Source organism: Abramis brama (genome assembly GCF_963993115.1).
Source record: "Abramis brama genome assembly, chromosome: 9".
Lineage (NCBI taxonomy): Eukaryota > Metazoa > Chordata > Actinopteri > Cypriniformes > Leuciscidae > Abramis > Abramis brama.
Genome location: NC_139971.1, coordinates 597,801 through 614,493, shown reverse-complemented (window position 1 = coordinate 614,493; position 16,693 = coordinate 597,801). Strand labels below are relative to the sequence as shown.

General features: G+C 46.3%; 1 protein-coding gene across 5 annotated transcripts in view; it reads right to left on the bottom strand.

The window, feature by feature from the left end:
• Window positions 1-83: 83 nt before the first annotated feature.
• pdpr (pyruvate dehydrogenase phosphatase regulatory subunit) overlaps window positions 84-16,693 on the bottom strand; it is a 58,342-nt gene continuing 41,732 nt past the window's right edge. For 4 of the 5 annotated variants that reach the window (XM_084124014.1, XM_084124015.1, XM_084124016.1 and 1 more), the window contains 10 exons: window positions 14,509-14,701; window positions 14,309-14,433; window positions 12,001-12,156; window positions 11,480-11,613; window positions 11,138-11,286; window positions 10,825-10,937; window positions 10,419-10,513; window positions 9,551-9,640; window positions 8,533-8,715; window positions 84-2,049 (listed from right to left, as the gene is read on the bottom strand). In XM_084124014.1, the coding sequence (XP_083980140.1) occupies window positions 1,645-2,049; window positions 8,533-8,715; window positions 9,551-9,640; window positions 10,419-10,513; window positions 10,825-10,937; window positions 11,138-11,286; window positions 11,480-11,613; window positions 12,001-12,156; window positions 14,309-14,433; window positions 14,509-14,701 (1,643 nt within the window). In that variant the 3' untranslated portion in view covers window positions 84-1,644. Of the gene's footprint in view, window positions 2,050-8,532; window positions 8,716-9,550; window positions 9,641-10,418; window positions 10,514-10,824; window positions 10,938-11,137; window positions 11,287-11,479; window positions 11,614-12,000; window positions 12,157-14,308; window positions 14,434-14,508; window positions 14,702-16,244; window positions 16,275-16,693 lie in introns of those variants that run through there. The other variant, XM_084124018.1, reaches the window with a different exon arrangement.

Sequence of the window (16,693 nt, the reverse complement as noted above, 5' to 3'; positions counted from 1 at the left end):
CTAGTGCATAACAATAAATACCCTTGATGTGAGAAAATAGAGACAGAACTAACCCCATAAAGCCAATCAGTCCAAATGATGAGTCATTTCTTGACGTAATTTTTATTCATGAAAATCAATGAAACATTTGTACAATATAAATACAAAGGCAAGATGGCCAGAAGGATATTCTTTAGTGTATAATAGTCCATTTAGGCCTGATATCTTTGTCTAACATTTAAAAAACACAACAGGTACAAGCAAAGCGTAAGGTGCAAATCCGTCTCTTCAGGATCTTCTCCGACAAAACACTTTATTCCCACAGATCATTTGTTCTTAGATTCGCTAGAAACAACACACACACACACACACACACACACACACACACACACACACACACACACACCCTGTTGCACACAGTGACTACATTCAAACAATTCTGTCTCACAGTGAACGTCTCACACACACACACACACACACACACTCTCTCTCTCTCTCACTCACACACACACACACACACACACACACACACACACACACACACACACACAATCATTCACATGATCTCAGTGCCTCATTTAGTCTTGTATTTTTATTTCAAAATATTGTGGCACAAAGAAACACAAGGTTAGAAATACTTCTCTAGTTCTCACCAATTAAAAAACAATGCTTCAAATGGACATTGATTGTCTCTGGCAATCTGAAATCCATATAAAACCCCTTTATTGTATGTGACGTGACATAACCATGTGACAAACCTCAGAACAGGCCAATCACTCGAGAAGACATTACTGGACTATTAACAGAAACAGACGATTAAATTGAGTTTTGCTTTCAAATAATGCTAATGTCAAACAAATCCCACTTTAGCTGTCAAAACTGGGCAACTTCTGCAACACATGATGCACATTAATAAAGGTTTTAGAAATTCATCGACCAAGTTGTTTGAAAAACAACAACAACATTATATACAAACACACACACACACACACACACACATATATAGAGAGAGTGGTAAACGACACAAACATCCTGTGGTGTGCAAAGAGCGGACAAGCGTGGCTCCGGCTCGGCTCTCAGACTCTCTCTCTCTCTCTCTCTCACACACACACACACACACACACACAGACAGACTCAGACTCAGACTCAGACTCTCACACTCAGACTCACACACACACACACTCGCTCGCTCCTCATCTCTACTTGCTCTGGAAGTTGCTGAGCTCCTCAGACTCACACACTCAGACTCACACTCACTCCTCATCTCTACTTGCTCTGGAAGTTGCTGAGCTCCTCAGACTCACACACACACACACACACACACTCACACACACACACACACACACTCACACCTCATCTCTACTTGCTCTGGAAGTTGCTGAGCTCCTCAGACTCAGACTCAGACTCTCACACACACACACACACACAGACTCGCTCCTCATCTCTACTTGCTCTGGAAGTTGCTGAGCTCCTCAGACTCACACACACACACACACACACACACACACACACTCACACTCACACTCACTCACACACACACACACACACACACACACTCACACCTCATCTCTACTTGCTCTGAAAGTTGCTGAGCTCAGACTCACACACACACACACTCACACACACACACACACACACACACACACTGAGACTGGCTCCTCATCTCTACTTGCTCTGGAAGTTGCTGAGCTCCATCTCCTCCCTGCGCCGCTTCTGCTGTGTGAAGAGCGAGCTGAAGGGGTAGAGCTTGGCTTTAGCCGGGAACTTCTGGCCTGCGATGTCCACCTCGTAGTCTCCGCGGTTGATGAAGTCTGGGGTGACGGGGGCCGGGGACCCGTCGGGGCTCCTGGCGCTCAGGAACCCGAGACACACGTGCCGCTCCAGGCTGTAGCTATAGGCGCTGCTGGTGGTGCCGCCCACGAGCTCGCCGCTCCGGTACACCGGCTCGCCCCACCAGGGCCACACGTCCAGATCCCGGTCGTGCTCCTCCAGAACCAGCATCACCAGCCGCCGCCTCACGCCCTCCACCCGCTGCTGGAGCAGAGCGTCCCGGCCCAGGAACCCGGTGTCCTACAGGAGAGAGAGATCAGTGTGTGAGGAACCCTGTGTCCTACAGGAGAGAGAGATCAGTGTGTGAGGAACCCTGTGTCCTAAAGGACAGAGATCAGTGTGTGAGGAACCCTGTTTCCTGAGAGAGATCAGTGTGTGAGGAACCCTGTGTCCTACAGCAGAGAGAGATCAGTGTGTGAGGAACCCTGTGTCCTAAAGGACAGAGATCAGTGTGTGAGGAACCCTGTGTCCTACAGCAGAGAGAGATCAGTGTGTGAGGAACCCTGTGTCCTACATCAGAGAGAGATCAGTGTGTGAGGAACCCTGTGTCCTACAAGAGCGAGATCAGTGTGAGGAACCCTGTGTCCTGAGAGAGATCAGTGTGTGAGGAACCCTGTGTCCTACAGGACAGAGAGATCAGTGTGTGAGGAACCCTGTGTCCTACAGGAGAGAGATCAGTGTGTGAGGAACCCTGTTTCCTGAGAGAGATCAGTGTGTGAGGAACCCTGTGTCCTGAGAGAGATCAGTGTGTGAGGAACCCTGTGTCCTACAGGAGAGAGATCAGTGTGTGAGGAACCCTGTGTCCTACAGGAGAGAGAGATCAGTGTGTGAGGAACCCTGTGTCCTACAGGAGAGAGAGATCAGTGTGTGAGGAACCCTGTGTCCTACAGGAGAGAGAGATCAGTGTGTGAGGAACCATGTGTCCTACAGCAGAGAGAGATCAGTGTGTGAGGAACCCTGTGTCCTACAGCAGAGAGAGATCAGTGTGTGAGGAACCCTGTGTCCTACAGCAGAGAGAGATCAGTGTGTGAGGAACCCTGTGTCCTACAGGAGAGAGATTAGTGTGTGAGGAACCCTGTGTCCTGAGAGAGATCAGTGTGTGAGGAACCCTGTGTCCTACAGGAGAGAGATTAGTGTGTGAGGAACCCTGTTTCCTGAGAGAGATCAGTGTGTGAGGAACCCTGTGTCCTACAGCAGAGAGAGATCAGTGTGTGAGGAACCCTGTGTCCTACAGGAGCGAGATCAGTGTGTGAGGAACCCTGTGTCCTGACAGAGATCAGTGTGTGAGGAACCCTGTGTCCTACAGGAGAGAGAGATCAGTGTGTGAGGAACCCTGTGTCCTACAGGAGAGAGAGATCAGTGTGTGAGGAACCCTGTGTCCTACAGCAGAGAGAGATCAGTGTGTGAGGAACCCTGTTTCCTGAGAGAGATCAGTGTGTGAAGAACCCTGTGTCCTACAGCAGGGAGAGATCAGTGTGTGAGGAACCCTGTGTCCTACAGGAGCGAGATCAGTGTGTGAGGAACCCTGTGTCCTACAGGAGAGAGATCAGTGTGTGAGGAACCCTGTGTCCTACAGCAGAGAGAGATCAGTGTGTGAGGAACCCTGTGTCCTACAGGAGAGAGAGATCAGTGTGTGAGGAACCCTGTGTCCTACAGGAGAGAGAGATCAGTGTGTGAGGAACCCTGTGTCCTACAGGAGAGAGAGATCAGTGTGTGAGGAACCCTGTGTCCTACAGGAGCGAGATCAGTGTGTGAGGAACCCTGTTTCCTGAGAGAGATCAGTGTGTGAGGAACCCTGTGTCCTACAGGAGAGAGATCAGTGTGTGAGGAACCCTGTGTCCTACAGGAGAGAGATCAGTGTGTGAAAAACCCTGTGTCCTACAGGAGCGAGATCAGTGTGTGAAGAACCCTGTGTCCTGAGAGAGATCAGTGTGTGAGGAACCCTGTGTCCTACAGGAGAGAGAGATCAGTGTGTGAGGAACCCTGTGTCCTACAGGAGAGAGAGATCCGTGTGTGAGGAACCCTGTGTCCTACAGGAGAGAGAGATCAGTGTGTGAGGAACCCTGTGTCCTACAGGAGAGAGAGATCAGTGTGTGAGGAACCATGTGTCCTACAGCAGAGAGAGATCAGTGTGTGAGGAACCCTGTGTCCTACAGGAGCGAGATCAGTGTGTGAGGAACCCTGTGTCCTGAGAGAGATCAGTGTGTGAGGAATCCTGTGTCCTACAGGAGAGAGAGATCAGTGTGTGAGGAACCCTGTGTCCTACAGGAGAGAGAGATCAGTGTGTGAGGAACCCTGTGTCCTGAGAGAGATCAGTGTGTGACGAACCCTGTGTCCTACAGCAGAGAGAGATCAGTGTGTGAGGAACCCTGTGTCCTACAGGAGAGAGAGATCAGTGTGTGAGGAACCCTGTGTCCTGAGAGAGATCAGTGTGTGAGGAACCCTGTGTCCTACAGGAGAGAGAGATCAGTGTGTGAGGAACCCTGTGTCCTACAGGAGAGAGATCAGTGTGTGAGGAACCCTGTGTCCTACAGGAGAGAGAGATCAGTGTGTGAGGAACCCTGTGTCCTACAGCAGAGAGAGATCAGTGTGTGAGGAACCCTGTGTCCTACAGCAGAGAGATCAGTGTGTGAGGAACCCTGTGTCCTACAGGAGAGAGATCAGTGTGTGACGAACCCTGTGTCCTACAGGAGAGAGATCAGTGTGTGAGGAACCCTGTGTCCTACAGGAGAGAGATCAGTGTGTGACGAACCCTGTGTCCTACAGGAGAGAGATCAGTGTGTGAGGAACCCTGTGTCCTACAGGAGAGAGATCAGTGTGTGAGGAACCCTGTGTCCTACAGGAGAGAGATCAGTGTGTGAGGAACCCTGTGTCCTACAGGAGAGAGAGATCAGTGTGTGAGGAACCCTGTGTCCTACAGGAGAGAGATCAGTGTGTGACGAACCCTGTGTCCTACAGGAGAGAGATCAGTGTGTGAGGAACCGTTTCCTACAGGAGAGAGATCAGTGTGTGACGAACCCTGTGTCCTACAGGAGAGAGATCAGTGTGTGAGGAACCCTGTGTCCTACAGGAGAGAGATCAGTGTGTGAGGAACCCTGTGTCCTACAGGAGAGAGAGATCAGTGTGTGAGGAACCCTGTGTCCTACAGCAGAGAGAGATCAGTGTGTGAGGAACCCTGTGTCCTACAGGAGAGAGATCAGTGTGTGAGGAACCCTGTGTCCTACAGGAGAGAGAACCCTGTGTCCTACAGGAGAGAGAGATCCGTGTGTGAGGAACCCTGTGTCCTACAGGAGAGAGAGATCAGTGTGTGAGGAACCCTGTGTCCTACAGGAGAGAGAGATCAGTGTGTGAGGAACCATGTGTCCTAAAGGAGAGAGATCAGTGTGTGAGGAACCCTGTGTCCTACAGGAGAGAGATCAGTGTGTGAGGAACCCTGTGTCCTACAGCAGTGAGATCAGTGTGTGAGGAACCCTGTGTCCTACAGGAGAGAGATCAGTGTGTGAGGAACCCTGTGTCCTACAGGAGAGAGATATCAGTGTGTGAGGAACCCTGTGTCCTACAGGAGAGAGAGATCAGTGTGTGAGGAACCCTGTGTCCTACAGCAGAGAGAGATCAGTGTGTGAGGAACCCTGTGTCCTACAGGAGAGAGATCAGTGTGTGAGGAACCCTGTGTCCTACAGGAGAGAGATCAGTGTGTGAGGAACCCTGTGTCCTACAGGACAGAGATCAGTGTGTGAGGAACCCTGTGTCCTACAGTAGAGAGATCAGTGTGTGAGGAACCCTGTGTCCTACAGGAGAGAGAGATCAGTGTGTGAGGAACCCTGTGTCCTACAGGAGAGAGAGATCAGTGTGTGAGGAACCCTGTGTCCTACAGCAGAGAGATCAGTGTGTGAGGAACCCTGTGTCCTACAGCAGTGAGATTAGTGTGTGAGGAACCCTGTGTCCTACAGGAGAGAGAGATCAGTGTGTGAGGAACCCTGTGTCCTACAGGAGAGAGATCAGTGTGTGAGGAACCCTGTGTCCTACAGGAGAGAGATCAGTGTGTGAGGAACCCTGTGTCCTACAGCAGTGAGATTAGTGTGTGAGGAACCCTGTGTCCTACAGGAGAGAGATCAGTGTGTGAGGAACCCTGTGTCCTACAGGAGAGAGATCAGTGTGTGAGGAACCCTGTGTCCTACAGCAGTGAGATTAGTGTGTGAGGAACCCTGTGTCCTACAGGAGAGAGAGATCAGTGTGTGAGGAACCCTGTGTCCTACAGGAGAGAGAGATTAGTGTGTGAGGAACCCTGTGTCCTACAGGAGAGAGAGATCAGTGTGTGAGGAACCCTGTGTCCTACAGCAGAGAGAGATCAGTGTGTGAGGAACCCTGTGTCCTACAGGAGAGAGAGATCAGTGTGTGAGGAACCCTGTGTCCTACAGGAGAGAGAGATCAGTGTGTGAGGAACCCTGTGTCCTACAGGAGAGAGATCAGTGTGTGAGGAACCCTGTGTCCTACAGGAGAGAGAGATTAGTGTGTGAGGAACCCTGTGTCCTACAGCAGAGAGAGATCAGTGTGTGAGGAACCCTGTGTCCTACAGGAGAGAGAGATCAGTGTGTGAGGAACCCTGTGTCCTACAGGAGAGAGATCAGTGTGTGAGGAACCCTGTGTCCTACAGGAGAGAGAGATCAGTGTGTGAGGAACCCTGTGTCCTACAGGAGAGAGATCAGTGTGTGAGGAACCCTGTGTCCTACAGGAGAGAGAGATCAGTGTGTGAGGAACCCTGTGTCCTACAGGAGAGAGATCAGTGTGTGAGGAACCCTGTGTCCTACAGGAGAGAGAGATCAGTGTGTGAGGAACCCTGTGTCCTACAGGAGAGAGAGATCAGTGTGTGAGGAACCCTGTGTCCTACAGCAGAGAGATTAGTGTGTGAGGAACCCTGTGTCCTACAGGAGAGAGATCAGTGTGTGACGAACCCTGTGTCCTACAGGAGAGAGAGATCAGTGTGTGAGGAACCCTGTGTCCTACAGCAGAGAGATTAGTGTGTGAGGAACAGTTAAGATAGAGAAGAAGCACTTCGTCTTGGCGCAGTAATATCTTCACTAGAGGGAGCGGGGGCCGGTGAGAGGATTTTTCACGAGTGAAGATATTACTGCGCCAAGACGAAGTGCTTACAAGCACTTGCCATGGTATTCCGCCATACAATATAGTTATCCATTTTACACGCTTAGAAAAGCGCAACGTTTTGTTTTGTGTTACCGTCCTAGGTCGAGTTACACTACGCGAGTAACTGTATTTAAATAGGGAAAACGTGGAGGTGTTTGGTAGCTTCTCTGCTTGGCCCATATTGAATGAATGGGCTAAGCTAAGTGCTTTCAAAGTGTCACCGCGCGCCAAAGCGATTGAGTGCACGCACTGAGACGAGAGAGGTATGTATCAACTCGTCTTAGTTAAGGGAAAAACATAGTTTAATATGAAAACACGGTGGAGTATCCCTTTAAGTATCTGTTTTTCCCTTAAGTAATCTCTTAAAAAAACGATGAGTGTTGCATAAAGCCCCTTAACTGCCATTGTTCTAAGTGTTACATAAGGTTTACAAAACTTCACCTTAATTGTTACACGGAGCGAGCAGGTTCAGTCCAAGTCTTCTAACGAGACGCGATCGGCGGCTTTATATGATAAACAAATAAAAAATGTGCCGTTTTTTCACATATAAACACAAAGCACATCTTATGGTTAACGGAAGCTCCAATGTGTGTGTGTCACGCGCAAAGAATAAACCTCACTGGTTCTCACGCTTGCGCGCACGTTTGAGCTTTCGAAACAGCGGACATACGGATTACTTTTATGTCTTTCAATAAATGGACAGAAATGATGATTGAATATTAAAAATGTCTTTATTTGTGTCTAAAGATGAATGAAAGACTTATGGGTTTAAACCAACATGATTGTGAGTATGATGACAGGACTTTCAATATTTGAGTAAACTATCAATTTGAGTTCCATCTTGTCTGGTCCTTCTCTTTCATATTTGATTTTCTTTTTTGTTTTCCTTATCTATGTTATGCTGTTTTCTGTGAAACGTACCGCAAAATGTGTAAAGTGTAAATCTGATATTTAATGTTAGATTGTTATGTATAAAAATACAGTCCAAAAGCATTATTCAGAGAATGAACCCTCTGTTTTTTAGGTGAATAAGGTGAAGAGCATCAACTCAGATCAATCAGATCCAAAAAGAAATACAACACCTGTGTTAACTGAAAGAAAACGAGTTGAATACAATAATAAAATAATATGGCATAATGATAATAATAGGAGATTTACCAGCCATTTTTGACCTGAAACAGCAAATTAGGTAAATGATTTTCAGCTCGACACAAGGATTAATCAGCGCTGTCCAGCAGAATGCACTTCATCGTGTCTGTGGTGTGTGTTTCTGTGGCGTTGAGCTGAATAAACCCAACACTATCGAGCTCTGGATTACCAACCTTCATGTGTAAACAGGTCAACAATATTAATATCTCTTGCAGTGTAAACGTCCAGAACTGAAATGTAGCAACTATTTACCATACAGAACAGTGACCATAAGCTAGACGTGTGGTTTAAGAACAGCATGCTGGGATGTTGTAGTTGCTAAGCTGTTCTGAGAGCTGTTTCGCATGTTGCTCAGGGCATTCTGGGTATCTGTGAGAGGTTGCGTACAGGTCTAATGTGAAAGAGCTGAACTCAAGAGTGCCAGAAACTCACCTTGTCAAACTTGACCCTGAACTCGCGGCCGCACTCGAGCGGTGTGGTGAAGGAGTCCAGATCCTGCCCCCAGAAGGCGAAGAACTTCTCGATGCGCAGACTGCGTAAAGCGTAGTAGCCCGCGTTACGGATGCCGTACTTCTGCCCCACTGACATCACCTCGTTATACACATGCAGTGCATACTGGGAACAGGAGAGCAAGATCTCAGAGCTTTGAACAGAACGCTGGGTCACAGAGATTGTGCCGTTCACACAGATCTGTGCACGATGTGTGACGCGTTTAAAATGACCCTGAGCTGAACGTTTAGAAACATGTCTCGATAGCCATATGTGTGAACATCCCATGTGAACAGCTCCTTATAATAGAGTCAGTAGCTTTGTTTACATGGACACTTTTTGCTTCAATCTGAATGAATCCATTCCGACTGATGAATCCGAACGTAGTGTTTACATGAACGCTAAAAGAGTGATCGGGTTGCGTGTTTATATGTCACAAAAGCTTCTGATCGGATTTCATCTTTTGACATGCGCACACGACACGAATATACAGAGTTTCCCGCTGTTGTTGCACACTAACTATCCTCCTTTTCTTTGTTTTAAAAAGCAGACTTAATATTTATCTATTTCGGGTCCTAATTATGCGCCGACGAGCACTGAACCGTTGAGCCATGCTGCTTGTATCTTCCCGTGCCCAAAACTGTGTGTTCTGTGGATGCGAGTCTGAGGCGAGGACTGTCCTGCTCCACTTCACAGACGATGAGTGCTAAGAGAATTACAGAATGACGGCACACTCATTTATGACACTTTATTCATTCCGATTGATATGGTTACATGTTACTTTTACTTTTTTACTTTTACATTGCTTTTTTATTCCGATTGCGCTACTGGTCCGATTATCGGATTATTAGTGTCCATGAAAACACAGCTAATGTTTATACCATGAATATGGTTTTAATGATCAGCTGTTTCTCAGTAGATGTTGATTTCACTGAAGTCTGCAGTGGTCAGTGTGTCTTACCTCTATGGGAATATACAGCATGAAGCCGGGCTCTCCGGTGTGTGTCATGCTCATGACTCTGATGCCGTTGGCGTATCCCACACTCATTTCCTGCAAGACACAATCAGGAGTGAGGAAACTCAGAGTCAGCGTTCAAACACGCATCAAACACTGTCGCATTTCCAAAACTCCTACAAACGCCTCAGGATAGAGCGAGAGGATCCTTTACCAGACGATCCCAAGATGCACTGTGCACCGGTGACGCCGTAACACTTTATTTTACAGTGTCCTTGTTACATGTTACCTGTCCTGTACTTGCTTTAGTAAATTATGCATAATTGCATGCAACTAACCCTAAAGTAAGTGCAAGTTGTTAATTAAAATTACTCAGTACTTCAGTGTTTAATTACACTGTAACAAGGACACATTCAAATAAAGAGTAACCAATTTTTTTGCTGGATTACTCTTTTAAAACTAAGTATTGGGTTTAAACTTACTCGTATATCTAACGATACAAATATAAAACAAATAAAATGAAAGAGGTTCAAATGTTGACATATCTTACTAAGGTGTGATTTTATAGACCAATGTGATCATATTAAGAAAGGCTGTGAACCCAGTTTTGTTTTTAGACAGTGTAAAAAAAGTACAAGTGTTACTGCACTCGTCAACGGCAGCTGTTGCTAGGCAACAAGAACAGTTCTCGTAGGAGGGACCGTCCCATTTAACATCGACCCCCCTTTCTGAGCATAAGCTCTTCTCTGAACGTGATTTATTTGTTTTAACAACGCATGATTCCTCAGACGTTTTGTTTTGTTTTACAATATATTGTGTTGAAAATGTTGCTCATTAGTTATGACTAATCTTTCAGCAGAAGGGCTTTCCTCACCTTACAGAAGAGCGAGGGGAAGTGCTCCGGGGTCATGGACACGTACGACAGCTCAGACAACACGTCCATGGCTCGCGGGCCAATCAGATTCAGAGCTACAGATCACATGACACCGATTACTGCATCACACACACAAGCCCAGGCCATAAAGGCTCCTTTCATTTCTGACATTTACTCTCTACTTCACTTATAAGGCTAGTCCTATTGAAATGAGCGACTTTGCCACATCACGACAGATTCAGACCAAACAATTCCCAGATTTTCAACAGTGTGCTGAGAAATCACTGAAATGGCTTTCATGATTCTTAAAAATAATAAAAAGAAAAACTAGCTTAGCTTTAATGGAAGGTTTTCCTGATTTAAAACACAATGTAACTTCAGTTGGTAAAGATGTATTATTTCTCACCGGTGTACTTCCAGCTGACGTCCTCCAGGTGGAGCTGCGGATCGTTGGGCATGTGCTTCTTAATCCAAGACCAGCAGTGAACTTGCTGATCCGTGGGAGAAATGATGAAGAAACTGGGGACAGAACCGGATGATGTCAATAATAATGAACTGATCTGGATCTAGAGTCTGGTTTGGTGACTTTTGCATACGCAGGTGGATCTGCTGTCCTGGTTAGTTGGTTAATGCCATATAATATGAATGTTTTGTACTTTAATACATGAACCTGCATGTCAAAAAGCCCTGCTTTATGGAAAGTGTCCCTGTTTGCGAACCTGTTTTTGCTGAGGCGCACCACGCTGCAGTCGTTCTCGTAGCCGCCTCTCTCGTTCAGCATCCCCGTGTGGACGATGTGTCCAACCGGCACGTCCAGGTCATTAGCACACAGACGCTGGAGCAGAACTAGGGCCTGATCGCCCGCAGACTGAAACACACACACACAAGACATCTGAAGACTGATGAAGGTGATATATGGAAATAAAAAAGGTCATTGCAACTTTTTAACTCACAATTCAGATTTTTTCCTCTCAGAATTGTCAAAAGTCAAACTTTTACCTTGCTTATTTTTACTTTTTTCTTCCATACTGAAATGACGGTGAAGGGATGAACGGACTCACCGTGAGCTCAAACTTGGTGAAGGAGGACATGTCGATGACACACACCGCCTCCTTGCAGCACTTCACCTCTGCTCCCACGATATCAAACCAGTCGGGCTTGTAGAAGGTCTTACTCTGATCCAGCGCCAGTAAATCTGTGAGGATTCGAGACCAATACTTGTGAGACAGGGACGCTAGTGACACTGAAATATCACAGCTGGACATTTGCTTTCATATCTTAAAGTGGTAAAGGGTGATGATCATTCATCTTCTAAGCTGCATCCATGCTAATCTGTTAAATATTGATAAAGTACACAGCTGGTTAAAAGTTTAGACAATAAGTAAAACACTTTGTCACACTGAAGAGGCTCAAATGTATCTATCCATCATAAAAGTGCATCTATCCATCATAAAAGTGCATCTTTAAGTATGTGTGTCCAAACATTTGACTGGGTTTGTAGAATCAAACCCATCATTCTGAACCGATAGTGACAGAAAATAACCTAAACTGGGAACACATCGTGGTCAGCGCTGGTTCTCACCCTTCCCAGCAGGAACGAAGTACTTGGCTCGCTCGAAGCCGTGCTTCTCCATCCAGCGCGCTCCCTGTGTGTCGAGCCTGTCGTACAGTGGACTCGTGCGCAGCTGCCGGCCCGTCTGGAAGTCCCAGCGGGGAACCTTCAGTCCGTACAGGAGCGCTGGTGGACACACACACACACAGACACACACACACACAGGGAATAAACACACAAACAACTAAATCTGTCAGTAACCGTGGCTAATTCTCACTCGAGTCTCTGTCAGTAACTGTGGCTAATACTCACTCGAGTCTGTCAGTAACTGTGGCTAATACTCTCTCTCGAGTCTGTCAGTAACTGTGGCTAATACTCTCTCGCTAATACTCACTTGAGTCTCTGTCAGTAACTGTGGCTAATACTCACTCGCTAATACTCACTCGAGTCTGTCAGTAACTGTGGCTAATACTCTCTCGCTAATACTCACTCGAGTCTCTGTCAGTAACTGTGGCTAATATTCTCTCGCTAATACTCACTCGAGTCTCTGTCAGTAACTGTGGCTAATACTCTCTCGCTAATACTCACTCGAGTCTCTAAGTAACTGTGGCTAATACTCACTCGAGTCTGTCAGTAACTGTGGCTAATACTCACTCGCTAATACTCACTCGAGTCTGTCAGTAACTGTGGCTAATATTCTCTCGCTAATACTCACTCGAGTCTCTGTCAGTAACTGTGGCTAATACTCTCTCGCTAATACTCACTCGAGTCTCTAAGTAACTGTGGCTAATACTCACTCGAGTCTGTCAGTAACTGTGGCTAATACTCACTCGAGTCTCTGTCAGTAACTGTGGCTAATACTCACTCGAGTCTGTCAGTAACTGTGGCTAATACTCACTCGCTAATACTCACTCGAGTCTCTGTAAGTATCTGTGGCTAATACTCTCTCGAGTCTCTGTCAGTAACTGTGGCTAATACTCACTCGAGTCTCTGTCAATAACTGTGGCTAATACTCACTCGAGTCTCTGTCAGTAACTGTGGCTAATACTCTCTCGAGTCTGTCAGTAACTGTGGCTAATACTCACTCGCTAATACTCACTCGAGTCTCTGTCAGTAACTGTGGCTAATACTCTCTCTCGAGTCTGTCAGTAACTGTGGCTAATACTCACTCGCTAATACTCACTCGAGTCTCTGTAAGTAACTGTGGCTAATACTCTCTCGAGTCTCTGTCAGTAACTGTGGCTAATACTCACTCGAGTCTCTGTCAGTAACTGTGGCTAATACTCTCTCGAGTCTCTGTCAGTAACTGTGGCTAATACTCTCTCGAGTCTCTGTCAGTAACTGTGGCTAATACTCACTCGAGTCTCTGTCAGTAACTGTGGCTAATACTCACTCGAGTCTCTGTCAGTAACTGTGGCTAATACTCTCTCGAGTCTCTGTCAGTAACTGTGGCTAATACTCTCTCGAGTCTCTGTCAGTAACTGTGGCTAATACTCTCTTGAGTCTCTGTAAGTAACTGTGGCTAATACTCACTCGAGTCTCTGTCAGTAACTGTGGCTAATACTCTCTCGAGTCTCTGTCAGTAACTGTGGCTAATACTCACTCGAGTCTCTGTCAGTAACTGTGGCTAATACTCTCTCGAGTCTCTGTCAGTAACTGTGGCTAATACTCACTCGAGTCTCTGTAAGTAACTGTGGCTAATACTCTCTCGAGTCTCTGTCAGTAACTGTGGCTAATACTCTCTCGAGTCTCTGTCAGTAACTGTGGCTAATACTCACTCGAGTCTCTGTCAATAACTGTGGCTAATACTTACTCGAATCTCTGTAAGTAACTGTGGCTAATACTCTCTTGAGTCTCTGTCAGTAACTGTGGCTAATACTCTCTCGAGTCTCTGTAAGTAACTGTGGCTAATACTCACTCGAGTCTCTGTAAGTAACTGTGGCTAATACTCACTCGAGTCTCTGTCAGTAACTGTGGCTAATACTCACTCGAGTCTCTGTCAGTAACTCTGGCTAATACTCACTCGAGTCTCTGTAAGTAACTGTGGCTAATACTCACTCGAGTCTGTCAGTAACTGTGGCTAATACTCTCTCGAGTCTGTCAGTAACTGTGGCTAATACTCTCTTGAGTCTCTGTCAGTAACTGTGGCTAATACTCACTCGAGTCTCTGTCAGTAACTCTGGCTAATACTCACTCGAGTCTCTGTCAATAACTGTGGCTAATACTCACTCGAGTCTCTGTCAGGAACTGTGGCTAATACTCACTCGCTAATACTCACTCGAGTCTCTGTCAGGAACTGTGGCTAATACTCATGTTAGTAAGAGTGGCTGATACTCACGCATGACTTCCATCACTCGGTGGCGCAGGAACGTGCGGCTGCTCTGCAGGTTCCCGAAGCGCTTGATGTCCAGCGGCCACACGTTAGCACTGGGGTATCCGTACGTCATCCACTCTGCCAGATATCTGCGGGAAGAAGAAGCTGTTGTGAACTTATCAGACTCAAAGCTGCAGAAACGTCCAGCAGAGCTGTTTTCTTACTTCCCCGCTCCGCCCGCGAACGAGAGCCCAGACGAGTTCATGCCCGCCAACACGAAGTATCCATAGATCCCCGGCGTCTCTCCCATCAGGCAGCGCATGTCCGGAGTGAAGGATTCTGGGCAGTTGACCAGCTGTTGGATCTCACAGGCCTCGAGCCCAGGCATCCGGCGCAGCAGAGCGCTCAACATGGGCTCTACGGGGAACCACACGACAACACTCACAACTCACATATGACCATATACACGTGTGTTTCTGTGCAAACACAGCTGGTGTTAGGTAACTTAAGCACCATTATAATCAGTGAAGCTGAAACTCTTGTGATAATAACGGAAGCAGATGTAAGTCATGTAGAGGGCAGGATTATACCAACTGTGAATGCATGCATGCCATATATATATATATATATATATATGAATGATTGAAATCCATTAACATACACATGTTTAACTATCAAATCTGAAGTAACAAAGCCTTTATAAATCCAGGGTGGAATTTTCAGGAAGGTCCATTTTATGTGCAAATTACAATGACTAATCTACAAACATTTATGTATAAAGTAAAGCACGCTAAATTAGTTTTTTGCTTTTGATAAATTGGCTGGGTAAGAAATCTGACTGGCTGGTTATTGTTTCATCTATCAGCGACCTTCGCTCGTAGAGTTTCACATCCTGCATTAGACTTTTAACTAGCGGTAGTAAAGCCAATCTGATGTGTGGGTCATTACGACAGAACAAACATTCCCAAGCGTCTGAAAGACGAGACGCAGGAGCGGACGATCACGGCACTGCTAAAGTTAGACCTCAGCGGTTGAGCAACGACTACTACACCCCTCACAACACCAGTGTACATCAACAAATGTTAACAAGAACAGCAAGAACAGCAATTTATAAGACAACATGATTTCATTTTTTCCATCTTACAAGTGAAGGCAAGGAAAACATGTTGAAGAATTCAAGGAGAAGACAAGGACAGACGGAGACAGAGGAGGGGTAAGAATAAAGAATAAAGGTCAGCGAACAAGCTGGAAATATCTTCACATACTGAACAAGCCTGAGTTACACTGAGACCACAGGCGTCACACACAACACCCCCGCACCGTATGATGGCATACACACCTTCCTAAAGCTGAGGATGTGAAACTCACCCTAACTACAAATGTTCATAATCCACTAGCCATGAGTTTTGTTGACAGATATGTATGTATTGCACATTATTAAAAACAGTGACGTTATTTTGAATAGTAATTAGCAAAGCAGATCTTGATTTTTTGAGCCATTTCCTTTCCTGTGTTTAACACGCATAAGAGCGTTTCTGAAATAATGTGCTACAGTAATAAATATGACTTGACTTCATCATTGCTCACATGCTCTCTCTGTTGACTGAAGTGTGTGTCAGACATTCATCTCAGTGCCAGTGACACATTCCTATTTCTATGGAGAAGAATCTTGGAGAACTTTGACTAGTGAAATTGTGCTGTTTTTTCCTCTTTATTCAATATATTCATAAGCCTACCGGTTAGTTAGCACTACTGTTATCAGACATTTACAGTCTGATAATGATGGTAATAATGACCATGTGATTGTGTAAGAAGCACGACAGTGATCCTGGATGACAGGCATAATTCAGGAATATCTGAACACCGGGAAAGAGAGCTAGCACTGGACAAGAGCAGTGTGAACGACCTGCGAAACATCTCATGCTAGCGGCGAGTGTATGAGTGACATCCTCTGCTGTACCGAAGTGATCCCAGTCCTCCTGCATGTTCTGGATCTGTGTGTGTGTGTGTGTGTATGTGTGTGTGTGTGTGTGTATGTGTGCAACTACTGTACCGAAGTGATCCCAGTCCTCCTGCATGTTCTGGATCTGTGTGTGTGTGTGTGTGTGTGTGTGTGTGTGTATGTGTGCAACTACTGTACCGAAGTGATCCCAGTCCTCCTGCATGTTCTGGATCTGTGTGTGTGTGTGTGTGTGTGTGTGTGTGTGTGCGCGCAACTACTGTACCGAAGTGATCCCAGTCCTCCTGCATGTTCTGGATCTGTGTGTGTGTGTGTGTGTGTGTGTGTGTGTGTGTGTGTGTGTGTGTGTGTGTGTGTGTGTGTGTGTGTGTGTGTGTGTGTATGTGTGCAACTACTGTACCGAAGTGATCCCAGTCCTCCTGCATGTTCTGGATCTGTGTGTGTGTGTG